The sequence below is a fragment of the Poecilia mexicana genome, unplaced genomic scaffold (genome assembly GCF_051168715.1).
Source record: "Poecilia mexicana isolate PSO_F unplaced genomic scaffold, ASM5116871v1 scaffold_3, whole genome shotgun sequence".
Lineage (NCBI taxonomy): Eukaryota > Metazoa > Chordata > Actinopteri > Cyprinodontiformes > Poeciliidae > Poecilia > Poecilia mexicana.
The window spans coordinates 19805951-19833688 of NW_028263372.1; the positions used below are offsets into that span (position 1 = coordinate 19805951).

The 27738-nt window shown below is 40.6% G+C and overlaps 2 protein-coding genes across 2 annotated transcripts; both read left to right on the plus strand.

The window, feature by feature from the left end:
- Window positions 1–780: 780 nt before the first annotated feature.
- On the plus strand, window positions 781–15515 carry ipo7 (importin 7). The gene is made up of 25 exons (XM_014975254.2): window positions 781–986; window positions 3558–3639; window positions 5595–5748; window positions 5883–6041; window positions 6138–6294; window positions 6404–6493; window positions 7119–7213; window positions 7306–7390; window positions 7493–7627; window positions 8282–8381; window positions 8480–8556; window positions 8675–8791; window positions 9694–9783; window positions 9890–10055; window positions 10140–10300; window positions 10458–10586; window positions 11174–11240; window positions 11338–11463; window positions 11571–11668; window positions 12119–12214; window positions 12319–12539; window positions 12651–12859; window positions 12973–13179; window positions 13266–13382; window positions 14386–15515. The coding sequence occupies exons 1-25, from the start codon at window positions 903–905 to the stop codon at window positions 14481–14483; spliced, it is 3120 nt and encodes a 1039-aa protein (XP_014830740.1). The 5' UTR covers window positions 781–902; the 3' UTR covers window positions 14484–15515.
- Window positions 15516–17248: 1733 nt separating this feature from the next.
- Window positions 17249–27525, plus strand: swap70a (switching B cell complex subunit SWAP70a). Its single transcript, XM_014975258.2, has 12 exons — window positions 17249–17434; window positions 18514–18654; window positions 20744–20917; window positions 21940–22164; window positions 22260–22406; window positions 22526–22634; window positions 22736–22917; window positions 23515–23622; window positions 24920–25086; window positions 25616–25814; window positions 26470–26566; window positions 26713–27525. The coding sequence occupies exons 1-12, from the start codon at window positions 17339–17341 to the stop codon at window positions 26829–26831; spliced, it is 1764 nt and encodes a 587-aa protein (XP_014830744.1). The 5' UTR covers window positions 17249–17338; the 3' UTR covers window positions 26832–27525.
- The last annotated feature ends 213 nt before the right edge of the window (window positions 27526–27738 follow it).

Consider the following 27738-nt stretch of genomic DNA (forward strand, 5'->3'; position numbering starts at 1 on the left):
AAGAATCAACCATGATAACTTATTATGTTCGAAGTTTGTGGCCCTTATTTTCTCAGAATTGCTTGGAAAATGGTCCTTACTTAAATCCAGTTCCAATTTATTTGTGGGAGAATAATCCATAAAGAGAGAAATCAGACAACCAAAACAACAACAATAAAAAACACACCTCTGAAGATATAAAAAGTATGGAAATAAAGGAGAAAAACACAAAAATATTTCCTGCTAAACATGTCGGATAAGTAGCACAAGGTGACAGGATGTTATAAATTCTAACAGGAAGAGATATTTATGTGACAACAAGCAATTACAAAGATGCAAAGGAGCAAAAAAAGGAGAAAATAAGAAAATATAAAAATCATTACAACATATTCTAAGAAAAAACAAAATATTCTCATAAAGCTCCAATTGATGAATAATAAAATCACAAGTGCATCGTTCTTTTGTGTATAAGTTAAATACCCATCTCAGGGTCTTGTTACAGTTAATTTAATGAATTGTCCTAATACAAAAAAATACTAAAAATAAAATTATCTCTATGTATTTCAATGGAAACTAGTCCTCTTGCTATGTTTTTATTAAATGACATTTTTTTGGGGGGGATGTTTAGAAGTAGATAAATATTGCAGACTTTTAAAATATCTCAGATAACGTGTAGTTGTAAACAAATTACTATAAGAAAACAGACTTAATAGCAGACAGTGTCTAAACTACAACTCCCACAGTGATGCAGCTGCAACCGGATGTTCGTGTAGCACAAATTTGGCGCTGATCTATCCGGGTACTTCATTCACTGCTTCCTTTCGCGCCGGGTAACCGGAGAGCCGTGCGTCCATGTGCGCAGTGACTGGGAACTGACAGACCTCTGAAATATTAAAATCCGAGCCGCAAACAGAGTTTTCGCGATGGATCCAGAGTCTTTGGTCGAGGCCCTTCGGGGGACGATGGACCCAAACTTGCGGGAGGCCGCGGAGCGACAGCTGAACGAGGTAAAAAGTTGAGGTTAGCTGTTTGCGGTGATGTCAAGATTGTGGCGCGGTTCTGAACTCGGGCCTCGGCCGTCCACAAACATAAAGATGCAGCCATCACGCACACCGGGCTCTGCTGCCCCTAGCTTGAAATATCAAGCCCGAAATCTCTGTCGGTTCGTGTACTGTGTATTACCACGGGTTTATGTGTTGTCATCTTATTACTACATGCCCTAACTAGGAAGGTTTTGTTTTTTTTAATGGCGATAACAGTAACCGCTATTAGCTTCATCTGAAGCCAGCTGTGTTGCTAATGCTAAACAAGCTAACCAGTTCTGGTGAGGTGTACGGGCAATTTCTGTAGCTACGTCCTGTTTTGATACAGCTAAAACCGTATCAGAGCCCACATAAGCTCAAAACCATACCTCTGGCTTATCTGGTAACGAGTAAAGCTGTAGGAATTATTGGATAATTTCTAATCCTGGGGATGAAGAGGAGGAATAGTAGCTGTGCGGCTAATATCGGCTAGCTCAGCTACATAGCTGCCTCTTTTGCTCACGTGTCACTGTGATATGCTCGGATCTGTATACAATGCTGCTTTAGATAATGGAAACGACACAATTAATTATCAATCTGATGTTTGTTTTACTTTGATTACGTTAGTGGCGAACCGGTAGCTGCTTTGTATATATCAAGCAAACACGCGGAAGCTCAGATTTAAAGTCCACCAACTTAGTTCGTCGTCTGCCCTTAGGCTCCATTTAAATGCCCTGCTTTAAACACATAGTTGTGTTTGTTTCATTATGCTGTTTTAAAAGAATGTAGTGACCACACACCATAACTTGAAGTAGAAGTTGAGTCTTTATGTGCCTAAATGACTTGCAGAAGACGGATAATACCAACGCCCATCACAGACTGTAGTGGTTATTGAATTTTTATTTTTAGTAATAATGATTACCAGGTTCTCACCCAGTATTTACTTAATTAGGTGCAACATTCTAGAAAACACGCCGGCTTTCTAAGAGTACCCACTTGGTCTTTATACAGTTTGATCATCTTTAAGTTTTTAATTATGATCAGAGCTATGGGAAGAAAAGTGATTTGAAGGCTGGTGACAAAAAGGAATAGTCCAGAAATCCCTTGAAATGTATAGAAAATGGTTGTCATAAAATATTCCTCACATTTAATAACTCCAATGACAAATTAGTCTTTTAATATTATTTAACAGCAAAGGGGAAAAACGATTAGAAACACCAATGGATTTAAAACTTACAATGTAAACAACTGGAATGTGAAAAAAAAATTAGTTGTATTTATGTCATAAGTATAAGGAATCCTTTTATTTCTTTGAGATATTAAAATGCCAATGACTAGGGCTTTAACAGTTTCTATATTGTTTGTTTCCTCTGTGTTTTGTAAAAAAAAAAACATCTCGATAATTTTGAAAGACCCCACTTTAAGAAATGGAATCGGGTTCTGTTTTAGAGTTTACAAAATCATGCTTGAATCAAAATCTTAGTGCTAATTTCCCTTATTTTATTGTTTTGCTTTAGTTTCGCAGGCGTGCCACAATACATTTTTGTGATTTGTATCAAAACAATAATGGAGATGATGACAAATGTTCGTGTTTTGCTGTACTTACTCAAACATCTCAAGTATATTTTTGGCTGTGCTCAGGGCAAGTTTTTTTTTTTTTTCCCTACACCCACATATGCATTGATAGTTCACTTGAATGGCAGAGCAGAGAGAATAGTTGTTTCCAGCTCAGCCTATTGGGATTATGTTTAAATAAAATGTCTGCAGAGATCAGAATAAATGATGTGATGTCCATTCGTACACTTAAGACTTTTTTCATGAAATACTGCTAGTGGTAATGTTTTTCTTTTTGGTGCATCTAACTAGTGGTTCCCAAAGCTGGGGCCTAAGGTTTTAAGACCTCAAGAGATCAAATCAAACGAATTGTAAAATCTAACAGACTGCAGGCCTTTTTGAGGGGAAGACTTGGGATTCAGTCGATTAGAGTCCAAAGTAGGATAGACAAAGAGTCGCTGCAGAGAGACTGGAAGAATTTACTGACGCTTGTTGGGTTGTGTTTGTTGCAAAGAGCTTGGCATGCCACTGTATTTGTGCTCACATACTTATTTTGTCCCATTCATGCGTCGGTGCTATCTAAAGCATAACAGCTTTTTATTTACTTTTTTGCTCTTATGCAGAAATGTACTTTGTGCAGAGTTGGAATTTATTCAAATAGTTACTTCATTTGTTTTTACTAATTTGTCAATACTGTACAATTTAAGATACAAATTATTTTCACTTTTTTTTTGTACATGTATGCAAAAGTCTTTCAACGCGCAGCTAAAGGAGTGCATTCTGTTTTTGTTTTTAGTTGCTCAGTAACAGTTTAAGCAAGTATAAGCACTCCAACGCCTTTGTTTCTCATATTCCACTTGCCTTTTTTTGGCATTCTCACCCAAGTTGCTTTGGAAAAATTCAAATTGCTAAGTCAGAACTGCTGGGCTGTTTAACCGAAGTCTGTATTATGTTTAAGATCGCCATGTCTGACCATAATCGTCAGTTTTTTTTAACTTGCAGGCTCACACCCAGGTTAACTTCATGTCCACTCTGCTGCGTGTCACCATGTCTGATCAGCTGGATTTGCCGGTCAGGCAAGCAGGTGAGGCTTCATCTTGCCAACTGTTTTAGAGTAAACAATAGCCAGCGCTGCATGTGTTGTGAATACCCTTCAGTAACTATGTACCGCATGCCAGAATTACATGTCATACACATATTTATGAAATGATTAAGAATTAAATTGCCACTGTGAAGTCCTGAAGTATTTGACTAGCAACTGCGCTTACAGCAAGTTTTTAACGATTTGATCAGGACTCTGGAACATAAGAGGAATGGCGATTAGTTATTTTATTTTGTTTTCAAATTGAATTACCTCTTTGCTGAAATGTTTCTGACTATTAATGCTTTCATGCGAGCGTAGACCCATGCACAAGTTTAATTAGGATCCATTAGCATTGATAAATGAGTCATGGCTGCTTTTATGAGGTTAAAGGGCCTTCCTGAAGTTGAGTACACACACTGTTGCTAAATAGAACTTGTTTTGATTCAGTCACATGTTACTAAATGAGGAGAAGAATACATGTTTGAAAGTTGTCGGGTCAAACTGGCTCATTTTTCTAACTCTCACACATTCGTAGCTCCACTTTTAAGGTAAAGCTCTAATACAGCAACGTTCAGATGTAGTAAATTACCCGTGTACCAAAATTACAAACGGATTAGATTTGTCAGGGAGTTTCCCCCCTTCATAAGGGTTATTATTAGAGGTGTGCCGATTGATCGGCTACCGATCATAATTGGCCGATTTCCGTGAAAAAGTGTATGATCGGTGATCGCCGTTCACGGTCTCTTGTTGCCGATCACACAAACTGATCACCTGCGTCTCATTTTGCTGTTGAACCGCTGCTACGCTACAGGTAGTAATATTTCACAGACGGAGCTTCGCTTCTGCTCCACCTGGTAGTGACTCTCACACCGAACCTCTGCTTAAAGCTGCAGCATCTAACCTAAAAAAAATAAATTTTACATGCGTATTAAAACTTTCGCTGTCCTAACATGAGACAGAGAATCTCTGAGAAAAGAATCGATCTCCTCCCTGATCTGCATAATTACTCCGCTCAGTCAGAAACAGCCAATCAGAGCTAGCAGTAATCAGCTAGCCGCCATGCTAACAGGAAGTTTTTATTCAGTAACTCAGAATTGTTTATTGTAAACCTGTATTTGCCTTTTAATGTTAAGTTTTATACTTGAATTTTTTTGGCAATGTTGAGGTTTTTTTTTTTTTGGACTGTATTATTTAGCCTCTTCAGAGTCTCCATATGTTTTCAGTCTGTTAAAGGTAGTATTACAGATAGCAGTACAATTTGCACAATGCCTGTTTAGTTTGGTTTTTTTTTCTTATTAAAAACAAGTTTTTGTCTAAATTAAGGTGAATTCATGGTTCCTTTTTCCACATACTGTAACTGGTAGTGCTTATTCTTAAAAAAAAAAAAAATAATTATGTGATCGGTATCGGTGATCGGCCCTCATGAGTGATCAGAATCGGCAGGAAAAAACCTGATCGGCACATCTCTAGTTGTTATATTAAAACGGTGAAAGCTGACTCGCATTAGACTCCTGGTTATTCCCAAGTCTTTATCTCACTTTCATAGGAAAACATCACAACATTGGTGACCACTTGAACGAGTGTTTTGTGCTGCACTGGTTGGAGGTGAATAGAAGGGGGGGGGTGTAGGTCGGGAGGGGGATTGGGGGTTATGCTTTGTCAGCCTTGATGGGCCGGATTATGATCACCAGCGGTGGAGACATTTGTGTCAGCACTCTGACGTCTGCATTCTCATCTCTGCTTTGTCAAATGCCTCTCCCCGTGTGTCATGCAGCCGCGCGCTGTAGAGGCGACGTGAGCTCATGTTGGTGTCACATTCAAAACCACTCAGCTAGGGAAGAGTTTATTTCTACAGTTTAAACACAAAGTGAAGTAGGATCTGGAGGTTTTTGTCAGATTTATTCAATTTGGAAGTGATGAGAAGGCCTGAGCGTTGTGCTTACTTCTTATTTTAGGTGTGATTTACCTAAAGAACAAAATCATCCAGCACTGGAGTGATGGAGAAGTTGCTGGCACAGAGCCGCCCGTTAATAACATCCCAGAGGAAGACAGGCAGTTCATCCGAGACAACATAGTAGAGGCAATCATCCAGTCCCCCGAGCGCATCAGGTAACCACAAACCCTGCTGGCCCCGTTGAGCTAAAGGAGCTCAGATTTAATTTTTTTATTTTTGTCATGCATCCATCTTTCCCTTCCCCGTTCGCGCCTCATATTTTGTCGCTTTCTAAATCGGCTTCCACCAGAGTCCAGCTGACGACATGTATTCACCACATCATCAAGCACGACTACCCCGGGAAGTGGACGAGCATCGTGGACAAGATCGGCTTCTACCTGCAGTCGGACAACAGTTTAGCCTGGCTGGGCATCCTGCTTTGCCTCTACCAACTCGTCAAAAACTACGAGTGAGTCCTGGCTCTTCATCCCGGATGTCTTCTGTTCTCTCTCTCTCTCGTCATGTTTTGTGGTAGAATTAATACTTGCGCTCATGTTTGACTCAGATATAAGAAGCCAGAAGAGAGGCAGCCTCTGGTGGCAGCCATGCACATCTTCATGCCCATGCTTAAGGACCGCTTCATCCAGCTGCTCCAGGACCACTCAAACGAATCTGTCCTCATTCAGAAACAGATCTTCAAAATCCTCTACGCTCTCTTTCAGGTACACGTCAGATCTGAGTTTAACCACCGCAAATGGTGTTGACTTGAAGTCAGTTTTTGCTCTTGCGATGGGACTTTTCTGTTAAAATCAGTGTCTTGTTTTCCTTTAGTATAATCTCCCACTGGAGCTCATCAACAGACAGATCCTGACAGAGTGGATGGAGATCCTGAAGACGGTTGTGGACAGAGACGTTCCCCCAGTAAGCTCAGAACACCTTTAATATGTTAAAAAAATAAAATAAAATCATGTCTATTTTCTTTCTGTTTTTTATGTGTATTTTACATAGGGTGTCTGCATCCTTAAAAAGTCTTAAATTTGTTTACCTAAAATTAAGGAATTTAAAAATGTCTTAAATGTATTAAAAATGTAAGTTGGCTTTAAATCCGTTACTCAGGTCTTACATTTTGTCATGGCAAAACTATTTAATTTTGTATATGTAGGTTTTTATTATCATGGGACTTTTCTGTCAGGGAAATGTTTGAGTCATGTGCAAACATTGCGTTCTGTGACTCACTGTGGCTACCACCATCTCGCTAGCTGGCTAGCTAGCTTTTTGTGCCAATCATGGATAAAGTGTAAATTTTTCGCCTGTTGGCTGGGCGACGTTCCTCTTCACTTCTGTCTCCAACCTGCTTTCACTGTGGGCTAAACAACTCTGTCACTGCTGCTCTATGAAATGTTCTTTTCTACATCCCTGTCATGATAAAAGTCTTAAATTTCACTGCTAATGGTGTTAAAAGGTATTGAATTTGTGTCGGTGAAACCTGCAGGAGCCCTGTTTTTAAATCTTTCATGAACACGCTCTCCTGACGTGATCTGTGCAGGAGACGATGCAGATCGACGAAGACGAGCGACCAGAGCTGCCTTGGTGGAAATGCAAGAAATGGGCCCTTCACATCTTGGCCCGACTGTTTGAGAGGTAAAAAGAAACAAACAAAAAAACCCACAACCGTTTTGATTTAATCCACTTTCTAAAGGAAAGCAAAATTATTCCCCAAATCTCGTCTGCAGGTACGGAAGTCCCGGCAACACAACCAAAGAGTACGCAGAGTTTGCTGAACTGTTCCTGAAAGAGTACGCAGTGGCTGCCCAGCAGGTAGAATGTCAAACTGCAAACAACCACATTAAACTTTACTGTATAAAAGCCTGGTGAAGTTAAGTTTGATTGTTTTGTTTTTTTTGTGCTTGTGTGTTATAGGTGTTGCTGAAAGTCTTATACCAGTACAAGGAAAAGCAGTACGTTGCTCCCAGAGTTCTCCAACAGACGCTTAACTACATCAATCAAGGAATAGCACACGCTTTGACGTGGAAAAACCTCAAACCACACATCCAGGTACCAGTGTGGCTTATTTAGGCATCCCATAAACAAGGGCTACGTGAGTTTTGTCACTGCTGTCATGGATAAAATGACTTTAACAAGAGTCTGGATGAGAAGAAATAAGAAATGTATTAAAACCTTGCAAGGTGAGAACAGAAACACAGAGTCAAGGGGTCTGTCAAGTCTGCTCTGACCAACGGTGGATCTGGCTTCCTTTTTTAGGTTCTGGTCAGAGAGGAGAGACTTGTTTGGACAATAGGTGTGAATCTCTGATTGTTATATCAGGGAGATGGTCTGGCCATTTCCCTGATTGGACAATAGGTGTTCTCCTTGACCAATCTCATGATGAGATCATCCAGACACATGATCTCATCATGAGACACAATCTAAAGCACAAAAGGGGTGAAGAGCACATTATAAAATTTTTCCATTACACTGCAAAGACTAGATCTATTGCAGTTAACTCTATTTTTTTTCCCCCTTAATAATCATGACAATGTCTCCACAACACTCTCTACATTTTAGTGTCGATGCAGGTAGTGTTCTGTTCGATCCATGCGAATTGTGTCGTGACACTTTTGCTTTACTAAAGTTTTTATTTATTTATTTTTTGCTAGAAATCCTGGCTTGTGTTGGGCTAAACCTCTGGCTGTTGCTCTTGTTTTTCAGGGCATCATTCAGGATGTGGTTTTCCCCCTCATGTGTTACACAGATTCCGACGAGGAGCTTTGGCAGGAGGATCCGTACGAGTACATCCGCATGAAGTTCGGTGAGGAACTCCCCCCCCCCCGCCCGTCAGCCGAAAGCAATTGAGCGCGAGCGCAATGACTAACGGCTTATCTAACATGTCGTCTTCTGTTCTGTTAGACGTGTTCGAGGACTTCATCTCTCCAACCACGGCCGCCCAGACGCTGCTCTTCACCGCCTGCAACAAGAGGAAAGAAGTGCGTGGAATCTAAATTTTTAAGACGCGCAGATTCTGATTTCTGTTTATTTTACGATTCATATACTGAGCTAAAAACTGATTCCCGTTGCTGCTCGTTTTTTTTTTTTTTTTTTCAGGTACTGCAAAAGACAATGGGCTTCTGCTACCAGATTCTCACCGATCTCAGTTCGGACCCCAGGAAAAAGGACGGGGCCCTGCATATGATAGGCTCTCTGGCTGAAATCCTGCTGAAAGTAAGCTGTGCATGAAAACGTTCAAAGTTGATGTCTTCCATCTATGCCATTTAATACCCGGGTGTATGTTTAATTTTTTTGTTGTTCTGCTAAATGATCATCTCTTTGGAATCATTTGAAATGCCACACTTTATATTTTAGTTTGAAACATTAACATGAGTAAAATCCCTATTTAAATTGCCCCCAAAGTGCATCTAAATTACAGTTTGAACACACAGCTTGTATCTTGAAGATTTGTATTTGCACCAATGTGCAAATTTTGAGCTAATTTCTGATATTAATATTGCTACTTTGGGTGATTATTTACATAACATAGATTTTTCTTACCATTTTGACATCGAGAGAAACGAACCACTTCACCTCTGCTTCAGTAAAACTCCCCTCAATCTTGTTCTGCATCACTCCATCATGAATTGCTGGTGGAAATCTGTCACTTTCTCCAGATGGCAGTTAAAAAGAAATTAGTTTGAGTGTTCCTCCTCCAGAGCGTAGGGGAAAAACAAAACCCCTCCCATAACACTGTCTGTCTTGTTATGTTGTGGGAGGCGGCTTTGTTTGGGATTTGCTTCACAGCGAAGCGTTGCATTTTCTCCAGCATGGTGCACACGTCCGTACCGCTTTGTGTGTGCGCGAGGCACAGAAGGAAGGAAAATGACACGGGAGAAAGGAAGCGCAGCTAGCAGCCCCTTGTCAAGCAAATACTTTCACAACAAAGCCAAAGAGAGGCGCAGAGTGGGCCGGGTCGCACGGTCGCTAATGACATCCCAGACATTTCAGCAGTCGTGCACCTTTTAGTATTTACAAAACCCGCATTCTGATGCTTTCACGTTTAGCTGTTTCACAGTAGCTTTTTAAAGCAAATATTTTATTGTACTTATTTTGTGTAATTCCTTCTTGCACAGAAAAAGATCTACAAAGACCAGATGGAGTTCATGCTGCAGAATCACGTCTTCCCCCTGTTCCGCAGCGAACTGGGCTACATGAGAGCCAGAGTGAGTGTGGCGCGCCGGATCGCACATTTCCTTTCAATAAGGCCTCAGTGCGGCTGGACTTCCAGCTCATCGTACCACATTTATCCTGACATCCGTTTCTTAAAAGGCTTGCTGGGTGCTGCATTACTTCTGCGAGGTGAAGTTCAAAAGCGATCAGAACCTGCAGACGGCCCTGGAGTTGACCCGAAACTGCCTCATCAACGACAATGAGATGCCGGTGAAGGTGGAGGCCGCCATCGCTCTGCAGGTTCTCATCAGCAACCAGGAGAAAGGTGAGGCGCAACAGACTTGGTTTAATTTAAATGTATATAAAAAAAATTTAAAAAAGCACATTGATATATATTTTGTTTTGTCAGCCAAAGAATACATCGCTCCCTACATTCGACCGGTGATGCAGGCTCTCCTGCACATCGTCAGGGAAACGGAGAACGATGACCTCACCAACGTCATACAAAAGATGATCTGTGAATACAGCGAGGAGGTCACTCCGATCGCCGTGGAGATGACGCAGCACTTGGTAAGAGCCGATAATATAAATGCCCAGAATTTATTTATTTAAAATCAGTATCACTTTATTTGAAGACTTGGTTCAGACAAAATGTAAACAATACAAAGAGAAACCGATCTGCCGCGTGTGTCTCCGCGTGATATAAACCCGCTTGGACCTTTCACAGGCAATGACGTTCAACCAGGTGATTCAGACGGGGCCCGATGAGGAGGGAGGCGATGATAAAGCGGTGACGGCCATGGGCATCCTCAACACCATCGACACGTTGCTAAGTGTGGTGGAGGACCACAAAGAAGTGAGCAGCATCGGCGCAAACACACACACACACACACACACACACACACCAGTGTCCTGACCGCTCCGCTTCACGCCACTTCATGATGGGGAAGCGGGCTCCGGTCTGCTGCAGGGTTCCTGCCAACACAGTTGCGCCACCCACCAACTCCTGGGAACAGGCTCTGCTCTCTCCGTGTTCAGAATGACTCACAGGCTGAGGCAGACGCTAGAAATAGTGCCGGGGCACTTTGCCACCATGTCTGCTGATGCACTGCTGCTGCTTGAAGTCAAAGCGCTCCAAACAGATTGACCATCCCGTTTGAGGCTTTGATTGCATAATGGCTCCATACCTGAGAATAGGAAGCCGATCTTTTTTGTGTGTGCGTGTGCATTTTTTCACATTGGATGAAGTAAATCGGTGCGATTAACGCATTTGAAAACAACGTCGCTGCTTCTAGTTATACTCACTATTAGGTCTGTCACAAAAACGGGTTTTTACTGGATGATAAATTTATCATCCAGCTGAAATGTTTGAGCTTGTTTTTTCTGGATAAAATGCTTATTGCCTCTAACTTGCTTATTCCCGTTTAACCTGTGTTGCTGCAGATCACCCAGCAGCTGGAGGGGATTTGTCTGCAGGTGATCGGCACGGTGCTGCAGCAGCACGTTCTAGGTAAAGCACAAGTGGCTCACGTTGCACCTGCATGTCGTACTACGGAAACCTAATAGTAACCAAATGACCCTTAAACTTCCGACTCCGTTGTTCTCAGAGTTTTACGAGGAGATCTTGTCCCTGGCTCACAGCCTGACCTGCCAGCAGGTGTCGCCACAGATGTGGCAGCTTCTACCACTCGTGTACGAAGTCTTCCAGCAAGACGGGTTTGATTACTTTACAGGTACAGACGCTGAAGAAAGCTTGCAGTCTCATCGTAGAAGTGAAACATGTTCAATGTCGAATTAAGACTTCTAAATGCTGCAAACTAATTTCTATCATATTTACTAGATATGATGCCTCTGCTTCACAACTATGTCACAGTGGACACTGACACACTCCTGTCAGACACCAAATACCTGGAGATTATCTACAGCATGTGCAAGAAGGTAAATGTCGTTGGAAATATTACACTCAAAATATTGTTTTTATTATTAATCCTACCAGAAATGTCCATCTTTACCACATCTAACAAATTCATGAATCTTCTGAAATGTAAAAGCATGAAATGCTGGTTTTGGTGTATAGAATTCATCTTTTTACACAATAAAATATTTTAGTTTGAAGAGATTTCAGAGACAGGAAGTACAAAGAAAATACTGTTTAAATGTAGAAGAGGTAAAGATTTCTCTAGTTTATTAAGAATTTGGAACAAAAGGGGTGAAAAATGTAACATTCACTCAAAAAATGATCTTCAACCTGATGGAATTTTATGCCATTCAGTGCTGCCAAAGCGACGCACAAAATGTAGCTAAAGCCATACGATTAAATAAAAGGTTATTTTAAAGTGACCTTGATGACTGACGATAACTATGAATCCCTCTTTGTGATTGGTGCAGGTCCTGACAGGGGATCCAGGTGAAGATCCAGAGTGCCACGCCGCCAAGATGTTGGAGGTGATCATTCTGCAGTGCAAAGGTCGCGGCATCGATCAGGTCAGGCCTTCACGTTTCACATAGATGAGCTACCGAGACGTCGGCATTGCCGTTAAAAGTCTCGCCGTAGATTTTGTTCAAACGCGACTTCCTCCTCGCGGCAGGTTGTTCCGCTGTTTGTCGGCACGGCGTTGGAGCGCCTGACGCGGGAGGTGAAGACCAGCGAGCTGCGGACCATGTGCCTGCAGGTGGCCATCGCTGCGCTCTACTACAGCCCGCCTCTCCTCCTCAACACTCTGGAGAACCTCCGCTTTCCCAACAGCACCGAACCGATCACCAACCACTTCATTACCCAGTGGCTTAAAGATGTCGACTGCTTCCTCGGGTACGAGCTCAACGTCGCCATTTCCTGCTACTCTCCTCCACGTCTGTTTTGAAATGAAAACAAAGAGCCTGGAATTTTGAATGTTTACTGATGATGTTTCCTGTTTACCAGCCTCCATGACAGGAAGATGTGCATCCTGGGCCTCTGCGCTCTCATCGACCTCGATCACAGACCTCAGGCCATCAACCAGGTGGGCGGGCAGCTTCTTCCCGCAGCCATCCTTCTGTTCAGCGGCCTGAAGAGGGCGTACGCCTGTCGAGCCGAACACGAGAACGAAGACGACGACGAAGACGAAGACGGGGAAGAAGAGGATGAAAACGGTGCGTGTTTTCTCCATTGTGCTTTCTCGGTTATTCGGAGTTTTGCTTCTGGGGTAAATCGACTGCATCCTAACTGGATTTTTTGGGGGGGGGGGGTTTGTTACTTTGTGTAGCGGAGCTGGGAAGCGACGAGGACGACATCGACGAGGAGGGCCAGGAGTATCTGGAGATGCTGGCAAAGCACGCGGGAGAGGACGGAGACGACGAGGACTGGGAGGAGGACGACGCCGAGGAGACGGCGCTCGAGGGCTACACTACATCCGTAGATGATGAGGATAATCTAGTGGACGAGTATCAGATCTTTAAAGCCATACTACAGAGTAAGAGGCCCGCCTGTCGCCAGTCAGTGTTGGTAGCAGTCAGCAGCTGTGGGGCTCACCCGTCTGTGACCCGTCTCTTGACGCAGATATCCAGAGCCGCGACCCCGCGTGGTACCAGGCGCTAACGCATACCCTCGACGAGGAGCAGCGCAAACAGCTTCTGGAAATCGGCACGCTCGCAGACCAGAGGCGGGCGGCACACGGTGAGAGCCTGCCAATACGAGATGACCTCCAGAACTGTGTCCAAGTCTGACAATAAAATGATTTATGCATGGCTTCTTTCTTTCGCTTTGCTTTTTTTCTTTATATTAATGCCAGCTATTTCCAGTGGGGTTGAAGGCATGGTGGGGAAAATAAAGATAAAAAAAGGAGGTTAAATGATGCTCTTTAAACACAAAAAAGGTGATCAGAATTGTCGTAACTCAAATCTAATGCATTCCGATGCAGTCTGTAAAGGCATGGAGTTTAATTTGTTTTGAAGGCTGGGTATAAATATGAGGCTTTGAGTGTATACACTTAATTGGTTGTTTATAGAAAAATAAATTTTGAAAGTTTTTTTTTTCTTCTTTCCCCATTTTCTGGGGTTTATCTTGAGATTTAAGTTTTTATCGAAGTGGTCAGAAATGAGAGCACACTCACTCCAAAAAGGGGCAATTTTACCAATTTCTGGACCCTATGCAAGGAAAAATAAAGGCATAACGGATGACAAACCAATCCACTTTACATTTTCCTGCAGCAGAGCTGAATAGATTTAGAAATGGAACAATACTACACACCTGATTCATGTCTTCTTTTCCCAACATTTATGGGAATGACAAAGTCTGACATTTTAAAACTTAAAATTGGTCAAAACTTTTAAGTTTTATTATAAACATTTTGTCAAATGACATCTGTATAATAAACAGAAATTTGAGTCTGTGTCCCTGTTAAAACATAACACTCCGTTACGTTTTAAGCTTTTCATGGTGTTTTTCAAAAGCGAGTACAAAACATATTCAGTGGTGGTGATAGGGGGCAGTAGAGAGCACTGGAAACTAAATGACTTAAGAACTGCAGAGAAGTGAAGAAAATACTTATGATCCTACAGAAGAAATTCATTTATTTTTTACGTGGGGGGGGGGAATGACAGTTTTTAAACAAAGAAAAAAAAAAACCCGGAACATTTCTTCTGTTTTCAAATCCCTGTTGCTTTCCATCTTCTTCCAGAGTCCAAAATGATCGAGAAACACGGCGGCTACAAGTTCACAGCGCCGGTGGTGCCATCTACGTTCAACTTCGGGGGCACAGCTCCAGGAATGAATTGAGTCATCTATTTTACTTTTTTTTTTTTTCTTTTTTTTTTATTACTCTGTGACTGATTGTAGTGAAGTGAAAAAAAACAAAACAAAGCTTGTGTTGTTCCCTTAAATAGTGGTTCCAGAACTGGTTCTTCTGAGTCATTCTTCAATCTGTCAAATGGGAAATAGCACCAGAAGATGTGGGGGGGGGGCGGGGGGTAAAAGCAACTAAAAATGCAACCGATGGCTCAGGAAACCAAACCAAGAACTTGAGCAGGAAGCAAGAGAAGAAGCTCTGAACAACGCTGTCCGCTGGAGCCCCTGAGACAGCAACTCCTTCGTATTTTCTTCCCACTGAAACAAATAAAGAGGGATGGGATGGATTATCTGCTAGAATTGATAATGGGACTAAATATTTCATTATCGCCGTGGCCAAGGGGCCACGATAAGATTATACCTCTGGTAGTGGTGAAATCTGCGAATCTTTGCATAAACAAACACTCACGTTTATGTACATACAAGCCAAGGTTATTGATTTTTTTTTTCAAGTAGCCTTGAAAAAAATAAAAATAAAAAAAAGCGACCAGAGGCTTTTGTAAGGTATCAACAGCTGTATTCATATGTAGCATATTGGATAATTCATAGCACTATGTGATGCCTGATCTCTGTAAATTAATGACTAGCACTTTCATATTGTTCAGGTCTTCTAGCCTTCTGTATCAGACTGCAATTTTTTTTTTTTTTTTTTTAAATTCAAGACTATTTAAGAATGGGGGAATACAGGCTGTAACTTTTGTTACTTTGCAGGTGTTAACAGCTGATTTAACAAATGCATCTGGTTGGAGGGAATCAGTTGCACACACAATTTCAGGACGAGAGGATGCTTTTGGTGTTCAGTATGGCTAATAGGACAAGTGTTTGTCAGCCCTGGATGTGCCGTTGGATACATCGCTGAAGCATGTACAATTCAACTTATCGTGAAGGTCTCGAGCTTTTGGTTGGTGTATGGATGAACCATCTATATATACAACATATTAAAAAAAAAAGAAGCTAAGGGAATCATGTTTGACTGTTTATTTTTTGTCATATTTTAACCAACATACAGTCCCGCGTAGAGTCGTTCACATGCTGCGGGTGGCCGGATTTTTTTTGTTTTGTTTTCTGACGAGATTGTCAGAAAAGTGTTTCTGTGGAGGCAGCAGGTGGATCGGCGGTAGAGCGAGGGCGACCACATTACAATCCCTGCAGCTCTCGACGCGGCTGAGCCAGGTTCAGCTCCCAGTCCTGGACCCGTTTGCTGCATGTACTCTTCTTCTCACTCTGCCCCCTTTCCCTGTCAAGCTACTGATGAATAAAGGCCACTAGTGCCAAAAAAGAAAACTTAAAATGTTTTTATTAGTATGTAAAAATATTGATTGGGTTCTGTGTATTTTTTATGGTTTAAATTTTGACGAATGTAGCTCAGGAAAAGTAGAAAAAAATATATTTGGGAGAAACAGTGAGTATGATAGGTTTGAGTTCATTTTGATTATGGTTTGAAATTAATGAAAGCCCTATGTTAAATTGGAACTGGGAGGTTTTTAACTTCTGTTTTAGATCAGAGGTCTATAAAAGCAGCACTGTAATGGGGTCATGGAGTCGCTGTTAAAACTTTGTTCAGCTATAAAGCAGGCTACATAAAATAAACAAAAACTGGTATTCTTTACCGAACTTAACAGTTTTCGGATTTCAATTAAGCATGAAAAGGGAGATCAAGTCTTTCTAAGCAACATCAAACAGAACATCAACATAAAACATTTAACTTTGTCTTCATTAACTCAAAACGTACTAAAAGAATCCGTTCTCTCTCAGCCTCCCAGAACAAATTATGATAAATAGTTTAAGGGGTAAATAACTATTATTTGACAGTGTGTTCAGACTCCTAATTAGGATTATAAAAACAGGGTTTTGTGACTAAACATTCAACAAACACAAGGGGAAGCTTATCCCATCCAAAAAGAGGATTTGTTTAAACATCTGCAGCTGGAGAAGCTATAAGTTATTAAGGTCCGAGTTTCAGTTTAGTGGGTCTAAACTATTTTTGTCTGCTTTCGAGAAAAAAAAAACAAAACAAAGGAATGGCATCAACAGGACTACACGATTATTATTACTTTTTTGTTGCTAAATGTGTCAAATAGTATTTTTAAGATTCTGAAAACGAACCAAAAACATATTTACTCCTTAGACATGGGAGAGTAGTGGTTTGGAGCTGATGCGGTTCTCGGTGTTATCGGAGGATTGATTTGTAATCCACATTTAAGGAGGAGTATCGAGTTAGCAATCCGGGAACGACTTGAAGATTTATAAAAGTCTCATAACTTATTTGAATTACACAAACAGGCTCTTAATCGGGTTGCTCTTAATTCAACCTCGTGAAGCAATCCTTTTCACACGCCTCTAAATCAATACTTATTTTTGCAAACTTAATACAAAATGTGCAGGGAAACATTTAAAACTCCTTAAGAAATAGCAGCAGCAGGTGGCGCTGATCAAACGCGGCATATTAATCAGTGGGAGAATCTCACTGAACAAGAAGGAAGGACAACATTTCTTAAAATAAAAACAAGAAAGCAGTTTTTCTTTTTTCAAACTTTATCTAAACTTAGAGCACATTGTAGATTGGCTGCTTTCTTCCCACCAATGTCAGATTAAACCCCCTGAATATTGGCCAATATTTGGATAATGAGGGGCGGGGGAGAAACCTGACCAACTAAACATCACGTGGAGTGCGCATCACACTTCTCCTTCTCTTGGTTTTGCCTAAAGGGCGCAGAAACAGGCTCAGACCCAAACACAGCACACTCACGGAACCACTGCTGGTTCTGGTGCCGCTGGAAGACAAAATGTGGCTTCGGGAGGAGCTGCTGAAAGCCATCTGGCATGCGTTCACGGCCCTGGACGTGGACCACCGTGGGAAAGTCTCCAAATCTCAGTTAAAGGCGAGTTTTAATTTCTGTTCACTTTAGTCTGACCTCAAACACTTGGATTAGCACTTTTGCATCCTGTATGATTTCTGCTTCTACGTACTTCTGTGAGAAAATAATGAGCAACATTTCAGCTGCTTCTGCAATTTATTGGGAAATCAATTTTATAGCATGCCTGTTTTCTGTTTACACTGGATTTCCAAACAGTAATGGCGTCCGCGTGTACAGATATATCACCATTAATTTAGTCCTGATTTTGTTTCATATTTTATTTTTCATAATTTAACATCTCTGTATTGTAATAGTAAACACAATCTCTTTGTGTGTTAATCTGCTATTACCAGAACTTGAACAGTAATTGTTTTTATGCCTCATTCGAGTTACTATTTTGGGCGATTTTAGGAGTTTTTTTTATTTATTTAATCTTCTCTTCTGTAAATGGTTTGGCAACTAAAAATATCTAAATTTGTTTCGCATGTCATGGTTAAAACAAAACTGGAAATAAATAACACAATTTGTCTACTGAGAGCTTTAAAAACAAAAAACTCTTTCTACCTCCAGCCTTAATCACATCATGCGGACAATCTGCCCATCAAACCATTGAAGCAAACCATTGCTCTAATTGGGATTTGGTAACCTTGGAAACCATTGGATTTTGGGGTCAAGCAATCAGTTTGAGAAAATTAAGAGTTTTGTGACATGGCAGCTGTTGCCTTTTTAGCGTTTTAAGGTGTAAAACGAGCTTCACTGACTTCCCTCGTGAAAAACTCCAGTGTTTATAGGTAAGCGTTTTATTTTTGTGACACTTTGTCAGACAAAATATTATCAGCGGTGCAAAGCAGCAGAACTGAACTGAAACTGATGACCTTTTGCAGTAGTGCAGCTGAGAGCAACAGTCCATAATCTACAAGTTTAGAGATGTCGCTGGCAGGAACTGAAGGATCGCTCGGCTGGTGATGCGTGTAGATGTGACAGACAGCCATTTGATTACTGTTCTCTGAAGATCGTAATGCTATTTTACTGGACTCTGAGGTTTGAATGAATAAATGCATTGACATTCACAGTTGTGCCCCGGTGTATTTGTTGTTGTGTAGGTGCTCTCCTACAACCTGTGCACAGTAATGAAGATCCCCCATGACCCTTTGACCTTTGAAGAGCATTTTAAAGAAGATGATAAGGGACCTCTGTCTAATGAGGGCTACATGCCTTACCTCAACAGGTACATTCTTGACAAGGTGAGGACCAAGAGTGGTTAAAAAAAAACAACAAAACTTTTTAATATCTCCGTCACACTCTGAAACCATGTTTTTAAAATATTTGCCCAGTTTGCAAAACACATATACAGACGAAAAATGTGCTTTTACTTATGTGAGCATTTATGAGTAACCATTGACTCCACAGTTTTGCAAACTTAAATATGTCAAAAGATATTCTTCATTCAACCAAGAATTATGTTTCTTGAGACGGGCTTCTCTCAAAATGTTATAAGACGATGTAAAATGTGTCTCTTTACATTTCACTACAAAATGGCGTGACAAAAATTAACTATACGCGATTTTAAACGGACATTTTTTTTGTGTTACATTAATACAACATTTATTACTATTTCTGAGCTGCATTTTCCTGTTTCTACTGAAATGTTGAGGAATCATCTTTGATGATGAGCTCTAAGTATTTGAGGTTGGAAGGCCTCCGTGCCAGCGCCCTAATCTTTGTCTCCCAGATTCACAATAATTCAAGTGAGTCTTGAATGATTTAAAACAAATCTACAAAATATAAAATTGCATCTTCTTGTGTCTCTTCCTGGCATCGGGCGGTCGCTGCATGTTGGCGTTTTGGATCATTTCGCTCGGTTTGTTTCGCTACATTTAAGATGTTCACTAAAATAGTCAGACTGCTGGAGCATGTACATTTATTTTTATATTTTCATAATGAACTGTGAAAGACTGTCTTTCTTTTGTTTTATTTTATTTGTTAAAAATAATTTCAGGCTTACACAGAATCTAAAGTAAACAAAGTATAAATGTGGACTTCTCTGAGACAAAGATCCAAATTTAAAATGTGTGAGTTATTAAATAATGTGTACAGTCATGAATTTTTTCTCCCGGTTCAATAATATTTGCACATTGGCTACTTTGACCTTGATTAAATTACATGTTTCACAAAGTCTACTTTAAACATGATAATTTACTTGCTCTGATCAATTAATTGTCTTTCATTTGTTAGAAATTAAATGTTTTGTTAAAAATGATGTTCAGACTCCTTACCAGATGTCAATTTCATAACTATGGAGGCAATTCTTTGCACAATATTAGGTCATAATGTGGTGAATCATCAGACTTTATTGAATGATATGAAATAACTGTTAGTGTTTAAAAATTGAATTCTTTTAGAAATATAGTTTCTTTAGTTTATCATGTGCCAAAAAAAAAAAAAAATCCTTCTGTGGAAAAAAAATAAAAGTTGCTAATTAAACATGTAAAAAAAATTAAATTATTAAAAAAAAAACATGTACAGGTTAGGTTTTTGAAAATTTAATAACGTAAAAGCAGATATGGGATTTTTAAAAGAACTTTAAGTGCTTGAATTTCAGCCAAGTTTTGTAAAAATAAGTAATTAAACTATTTATTGTAAATGAGTTATCTGGTTGATTATTTGCCAAAAGCTAAAATGATAAATCTCCAGATTGAAAAACTAGTGAGTAATTTTTTTTTTGATTAAACCAAAGTAAATTTAATAGAAAATAATAAAGTAATCAAGACTTGTTGACACTATGTTTTTTTTTATTTGTGGTAAATTAAAGAATAGTTTTACTATAGCTTCTTCACATTGTTGCTTTTCCAATCATCGATTCAGCGGAATATAGTTTTACATTATTGAAAGATTTATAATAATTCTCCGCTGAAACGTCGACCACACAAATTAATCTCATGATCACTTCCTTTGTGCCACATTAAAGTGACTCATCATCTAAATGTGGAAATGGTTGCAGATTCTGAGTAAGACGTTTTCTCTAATTTTTACGCAAGAGTGGTCCCATTAGTATTCAAAATAGCTGTGGCTCTGATAAGTTTTAGTTGACTCGGTCCAGTTAGCAAGCAGCTCAGGCTTCCTTTGTTGAGCTGCGAGGCGTTTTTCTTCCCTTTTCTCCGCCAAACTCTGACTTGAATAAAAATGAGCCCTGTAACAACATCACCTCACATCCTGCAGCCTTTAAGGTTTCCAGAGGAGACCGGCAGCGATCCTTTGGCTCTGCACTTGTAAACAAGCAGGTCGCCGGCGTCTCCCTTCGACTCCTCTCTGACTCTGTGTCCTCGTCCGCAGGTGCAGGAGGATTTCGACGTGCTGGAGTTCTACCGGATGTGCTGGACTTTGTGCTACAAAAAGAATATTCACCGTCATCGTCTGATCATCTCAGATGCCGATGCGTTCAAAGTCTGGTGCATTTTTAACTTCCTGTCGGAAGACAAATACCCGCTGGTGATTGTCTTCGAGGAGGTGAGGAAGAGGCTTAAAGAGGAATTTTTGTAATTCCAGCTGATCCAAATATCTGGATTAGTCCGCGCCTTTCTGTTTCAGTTTTTCCTTCCCTGATTATTTTCAGAAGCATTTTTTTTTCCAATTAGCTTCTCAATTCTGACTTTTGGATCGTGCAGGTTTATAAAGTGGATTAATCACGACATATGGAAAATATTCACCTTTTCAATTTGATCACAAGCAGAAACTGAGCAATTTGTCTCCATTCCTTTTGTTGGATATAGGAAAAATACCAAAGATAACCTGGTAAACAGTATTTTAGCTCAAATAAATAGGATCTGAGCTGAAAACTTGGTGCATCCAGCAGATAATCTGATGAAGCGTGAGCAGGGTTATCTTTGCAGGATTATTTTCTATTTCTTGAATATGTGACTTTCAGAAAAGGATCTTTTGCTGTAGATATGGTTTTACTCTTAACTTTTGTGAAAAGCTGCACAAAAACTGCTGACATGGTCAGGTGCAAGCAGTTGTCAGGCTTTGAGAGATGTTCTGTGGAGGCATTGCTCCAGACTACTTTTAAACGGTGTAATCTAATCAGAAAACACACATTGAAGAGATTATGGCTGGCTTCGAGAATTCTCCTTGTGTTCTCTGAATCATCTTGTTTTCTTCTTTCTGGCCTGAAATTCGCTCATGAAATCTGTGGGAGTTAGTTTTGATTAATTTCTACCTCGGTTGATACGGAGTTCTGACCGCGACGTAACAAGCCGTGAAATTCCCGCCACTGTGCTGATATTTCAGGCTCGTGTTTATACATCATAATGACTTTTTGTCGGAGAGAACGCAATCTGACGTATTTTAATTATTACTTTTGAGAAAGTGGACGTCTTCCTAGTGTTTCTTGGCAATAAGCAGCATTCCTACACGTCACCAAAAAAGATTGCAAAGAAAATGTTGTCGTTTCAGAGCTGTTCAAAAAAATTAACCGCGCGCCTACGTTGCTTTTGAAGCTTCAAGTAAGGCCGTTTTGTCCACCCGTGTAGGTCGAGTATTTTCTGCGAAAGCTGACGGAGGCCATGGGGATCGGGTGGTGCGAGGAGAAGTTCACAGACTACAGGATGCAGCACAGCGCGAAGAGCTGCCTGACTGTATGGGAGCTGATCGAGCTGGTGGGAGTCATCTACTTCAGCAACGACGTGGACCGCCAGATCCTGTCCATGAGCATCAACGAGGTGTTTTCGGAGCTCATCCTGGACATTCTCAAGCAGGTAGGACAGGACGCCCAGCAGGTTGGGGGCAGGGGGTTAAGAAGACGCGCAGGCCTGAGGAACGCCTCGGCTCAACTCGGTGTTGTGTTTCAAAGGGCTACATGATGAAAAAAGGCCACAAGAGGAAGAACTGGATGGAGCGCTGGTTCGTCCTTCGACCCACTTCGCTGACCTACTACGTCTGCGAAGACCTCACGGAGAAGAAGGGAGACATCGTTCTTGACCAAAGCTGCTGCGTGGAGGTAAAGTGGAGTTTTATTTTAATAATTGGTTTATTATTTTAATAATTGGTTTATTATTTTATTTGATTTCACTTTCATGTGATTTTTTTTTTTTTTTTTTTTCTATTTGTCCTCTCCAGTCTCTGCTAGATAAAGACGGGAAGAAGTGCCTCTTTATTATTAAGTGCCTGGATAAAAGCTTTGAGATCAGCGCTTCGGACAAGAAGAAGAAGCAGGAATGGATTCAAGGTACCGACTAGACGACTTCCTCCCCGTCATCCCTTCATTTTTTTGAACCCCCCCGCTCATCCCCCCATCCCTGAGCTCCCTCTCCACATGTTTTCCGGCAGCTATACAAACGTGCATCCAGCTGCTGAGGCTCGGCCTGCTGTCTCCGCACCGCGAGGCGCGGCTGAGGCGTCGGGAGCTGCGGCAGAAGCAGCAGCTGGACGAGCAGCACCTGACGGAGAGGATGAAGAACCTCCAGGCGGCTAACGAGGCCAAACAGAGACAACTGGAAGACATGAGGCTGGTCTGTGGTTGACACCCTCCAAATATTTTCAAAGATAAATCCCAATTGCAAGTCAAGCGGTCGTTCAGTCCGTCTGTGGACCTTGGCTGTGCCTTAGAATAAGAAATAAAAATCTTACAAAAATAGGGAGAGCATTAATTCAGTTGAACTTAGGCGTTGATCTCATCTACTGTTTTTTTTTTTCTTCCCCCCACATATTGTGGTTTATCTCAGAAAACACTAGTAGTAAAAAGGGAAGTAAAACTTTTATGCAAACTGCCTAATATATCATTTAGTGACACCTGTGTCTGTTTGAAACATGGTTTGCACGCTCAATACTTTTAAAGGCGAAGCAGATTATTCCTCATATTTCACTTCTCTTTTTCTTTGACCACTCAGCTATTTTATTTTATTTTTTTTAAATGTCAAACCGCGTTTCATATTTGCAAGAGCTAAAAGTGGATTTGTGCCGAGTTATATCGGAGCCCAGGATGCCGATTTAAAAAGGAGTCACTTTAAAGCATCCTCTTTAATCAAACCTCAGAAACTATATAAACAGGTTTTTTTTGTGCTGGCTGTGGCCTCGGTTCAAGCAGAACCTCTTTTTTTTTTTTACAGAAAATGGAAGAGGCCAAAGCCAAAGCAGAGCTGGAGGAGCTCCGGAGGAAGAAAAAACAGTCAGACCTGCAGGATCGGTACAGATTAGACCTGGAGAGAGAAAAAATGGTAAAGGTTTCTCACTCGCTGCTTTATAAGTATGGCATCACATCACTGGTGTAAACGCTTAAAGAAACTTATTAATAAAAAGAAAAATGTAATTGTGATGATCACGACAAAGGTCATGTGTTTGAGTTATTATTTCCATGTTGGTGTGCCGACAGAAACGTGAAGTCGACAAAAATACGTTTAAAATAAATAAATAAATAAAAATTCTGCATAAACAAGAGGAACTTATCCAGTACTGAGAACAGCTTCCTTAAATGACCTAAATAAACCCCGACCAGGGTTTTAATAGGAGCTCTGTGGTGCCTGTTATTTGCCACCGTGGCGACTGACCGCTGGGAACAAAAAGCCGCAATTAGAAAAACTCAAATTCTTGCGATATTAAGGCAGATGTTGTCATTTCTGCTCCAGCTCTGACCTTCATTGATACTTTGATGCACACAAGGCATGCGATGCTGCGCCCTGGTACTCTGGTACCGGGTCACCAGAGTACCTAGTACTAACAAGCCACACATTACGTTGTGTAAACCCTTGAATAGGGTTAAAGAAAGGAGCTAAGATGTTTCACTTTCATGTTGAGTAACGTCTTTATTTCACAAGGTCAATGTGCTGTTGGCGAAACTGAGCATAGATGGCCAAGAAGTGGTTAATCACAGTTATGTTTTAACAAGAAATGAAATTAGTTATCCACCGATGGGCAGGTTGGCTTGGATGACGTTTAAAAAAAAAAGAGTAAAATAATCAAATAAGTAATGATTTTTTCATGGAGTTGCATCTGTGACAACCTGAATTGTCTCCTAATCTCACAGCTTTGGGATTAAAACCAAGACTCCACATGAGATTAAAGTTTAATGAGGAAACGATGGTTTCAGAGCTAATCATGTGGGAAAAGTTTGGGAAAATCCAGGGGATTTTTGTTTCCTGGTTGAGGAGAAATTAGGCTTCTTTGCTTATTCACTGTCTTGACATTAAACTGATTTTTCCTATGTAGGGAAAACAGAAAAGTAAGCTCCTACACATGCATCTTCTATATTTTATTTAATTTCTCTTTTAGAATAATCTGACTGTCTTTTGGTGTTATAAATGAGAGTTTTAAGTTTTAAATCCCTTTAAAAACAATGACAAAAAATTAACTGGAATTTATACGTCGCATCATTTCAGGAGTTGCAACTTTTCTTTTTTTTTTCGCTCTAAGTTCATTAAGTCATATTTGGGGAAAACATTGCATAAAAAGCTCTCATCCTAACATTTTAGTGTGCCAATTTTAGCCGACTCACTAAAATCGTGTCAACTATTTCAGGTCCGGCAGGAGATGGAGGAGCAGATGGCTCAGAAGTCCAGCGAGCTGGACCAGTACCTCCAGCGGGTCAGAGAGCTCGAAGACATGTACCACCGGCTGCAGGAAGCCCTAGAGGACGAGAGGCAGGCCAAGCAGGATGAGGAGGCCATGAGGAAGCTGCAGGCCAGGTCTCAGAAACAAACCTAGCATGACCAAGTCGAGTTCAAACTGTTAATAGTTAGCTTAAGAGAGATAATGATAATGATTGTGGTCATAGTGAGTGAGTGTTTGTGCAGTTTTGTGTCGAGTTAAGCAAACTGTAGCTGTGATAACAGTCAAACAATACAAGGAAAAACATATTTTAAAGAAAAGCAGCACAAGTATCCGACTTAACTTCATGAACAGGCTGAGCAACCTTAGAGACATAGGGGCTTTGTAAAAGTTTAACTGCTGGCATTAATGACCAGTGTGCAAATCACATCATTTTCAGGTTGGTTCATATTCATTTTATCATGCCAATGCACAAGAAAATGTCAACACCCTCCTTCTGATCAAGCATGTGGCGACAGTGCAACGGAAAAACTCACTTTTAACAAGAAGAAACTCTCAATCTCTGCCCTGTTCGTACAACAATGTGTGGTGCTTCCCTGTTCTTCTGAAACTCACAGGATTATTTAAAGACATATTAAGAGTGTTTCCTGTCTGCTTTTATAACAGGTTACTGGAGGAAGAGGCGGCAAAGAGGACGGAGCTGGAGCAGATCTACCTGAAGCAGCAGAGGACGCTGACTCAGACGGAGGCGGAGAAGGAGGAGCTGATGGCCGAGCAGCTGGCCAAGGAGAGAGAGCTGCAGGCGGCGTCTCAGCAGCTGGACAGACTGGAGAAGGAACGGCAGGGGGCGCTGGAGCAGTATCAGGTTCATAACCTTTCATAGATCAGACAGAGGCGGGGTGAAGTAAATATTTATGTTTTTAGCATTACAAATGAAACGTTTTCCCTTTGGTAGTAGAAGAAGGTGATTTAATAAATAATTAAATTCCCTACTAAATAACAGTTAAAACAATAAATTAAAATGTAAAAAAAAAAAAACAACAAAATGTATGCAACATGAATTGAATCTGTTCAACTTGCTGAAATTAAGACGCCAGTGTGTGGAGTTTGCTGACATCTAGTGGCAAAGTTGTACACTACAACAATTAATTTTGTACCACCTCTCTCTCTCTGTCTCTCCATCTGTTGAATATGACAGTCTTAGACAGTTTTTATATTTTCAATCAAGGATCCTGACATTGGGATTTTCTCAAGTCAGATTAAACACAGAAACGTCTGGTGTGTTTTCTGAAAATGTTTGTTATAAGGGGAGCGGAAAGCGATTAAATTTGACCATTCATGGCCACTGTAGAAAGCTTTCAAAAGAAATTTTTAATTTATTTTAAGGGAACAAATGACATCTTAGCCGAAGCTGAATTTAATTAATAATTTCTGACAGTATGTCATTCTAAATCCTTATCAGCACAGGAGAAAATATGTTTTTTAAATGATCTATCTCTGCCTTTTCTCCTCTTCCAAAGGAGGTATCACGAAAACTGGAGCGAGCGGCCAACAAGACAAAGACTTGGAAAGATAAAGTGGCCAAACACGAAGGGCTGGTTCGTCTCATCCAGCCAGGTAGGATAAATTCATTCACCCTTTAGCCGTAAGGGTCTGCCGTGAATTAACACTGACCTGGCATTCTGTAGGTCAGAGGTCAAGAAACAGTGTTTCTCTCTGTGGTTTTAGGCACAGCTTACATCTGTTTGTGCTGTTTGGTTTAGGTCATAAAGGAGCTCAGAGAATCACTAACTGGGGCCCGGCCTCGTTCACCGACATTGAGCTGGAGCTGAGGAAGAAGTCCTGGCAGGAGAAGAAGAACCAGGGAGCTCCGGCTGAGTGAAGGACACTTCGAATAAACCGGTGACCTCTTGACACATCATCAGTTAGTTGAAGCTCAGAAAATAGTTTCTCAAGATCCTAGAGACAATTCATCCAATTGTAAAAAGCAGCCGCCTTCTCTGCTTTTAATGCGAGAAATTAAGATTCCCATTCATTTCTATTCAACTCAAAAATATTTAATTCCATCTGTTTCAATCTAAGCTGGTTTTAACATAAATAACATGAACCGATATGTATTTTGTAATAAACACCGTTCAGTTTTGTATGCCGTTGGGAGTTGATTTCTGTCCGATCTCTGCTTTAAATAACCATTTTCATAACAAAAGTCGACTTAAATGTAACCACATTTTTTCAGTTTTATATGAAAGCCTTTGTAACGTCTGCTTCATCCACCAGGTGGCAGCACGATAACGGGACATTTTGATTTGCATTACCTGTGCAGGAGCAGAAGTCTGCTGCTGCTCTTATAAATACTCAAGGGAATGTGTGAAACACAAACAAGTATAAAATCATTGCTTTAATAGTATTTCAGTATACTTATTGAGTAGCTTTTGTCTTGTTTTCCCCCCCGTTGTTCTTAAATGCATCACATGCCCTGCAAAAGTACTCACACCTCTCTAGGATTTGTCAGGTTATTCAATGAGGTTTTATGTGACAGACCAACAAAAGATGCATAAATGTGAAGTGGAAAGAAATGTGGTTTGTCTTTTCATGCAGTCTCCTTTACCATGGTAACAGAAAATGGAAAGAATTCCCTTCAGAAGTTAGACAATTACTCCATTTGTGTGTAGTTACCCGTGAAAGTGTCACGGTTTAAAATTGTTTTTATTTTAGACAACATTAATGAACAAACATAATCATGAAGATTGCGACACACAGCAGACAGGTCAGGGGAAAAGTTGTGGAAA

Bases quoted from the DNA above. Each gene is read 5' to 3' on its own strand.
- ipo7 (XM_014975254.2), top strand. From the start codon at position 903: ATGGATCCAGAGTCTTTGGTCGAGGCCCTTCGGGGGACGATGGACCCA. The intron at 11,464-11,570 runs GTACAGACGCTG...CATATTTACTAG, and splicing joins CGGGTTTGATTACTTTACAG to ATATGATGCCTCTGCTTCAC. The intron at 11,669-12,118 runs GTAAATGTCGTT...TGATTGGTGCAG, and splicing joins TCTACAGCATGTGCAAGAAG to GTCCTGACAGGGGATCCAGG.
- swap70a (XM_014975258.2), top strand. From the start codon at position 17,339: ATGTGGCTTCGGGAGGAGCTGCTGAAAGCCATCTGGCATGCGTTCACG. The intron at 25,815-26,469 runs GTTCATAACCTT...CCTCTTCCAAAG, and splicing joins GGGCGCTGGAGCAGTATCAG to GAGGTATCACGAAAACTGGA. The intron at 26,567-26,712 runs GTAGGATAAATT...TGTTTGGTTTAG, and splicing joins GGTTCGTCTCATCCAGCCAG to GTCATAAAGGAGCTCAGAGA.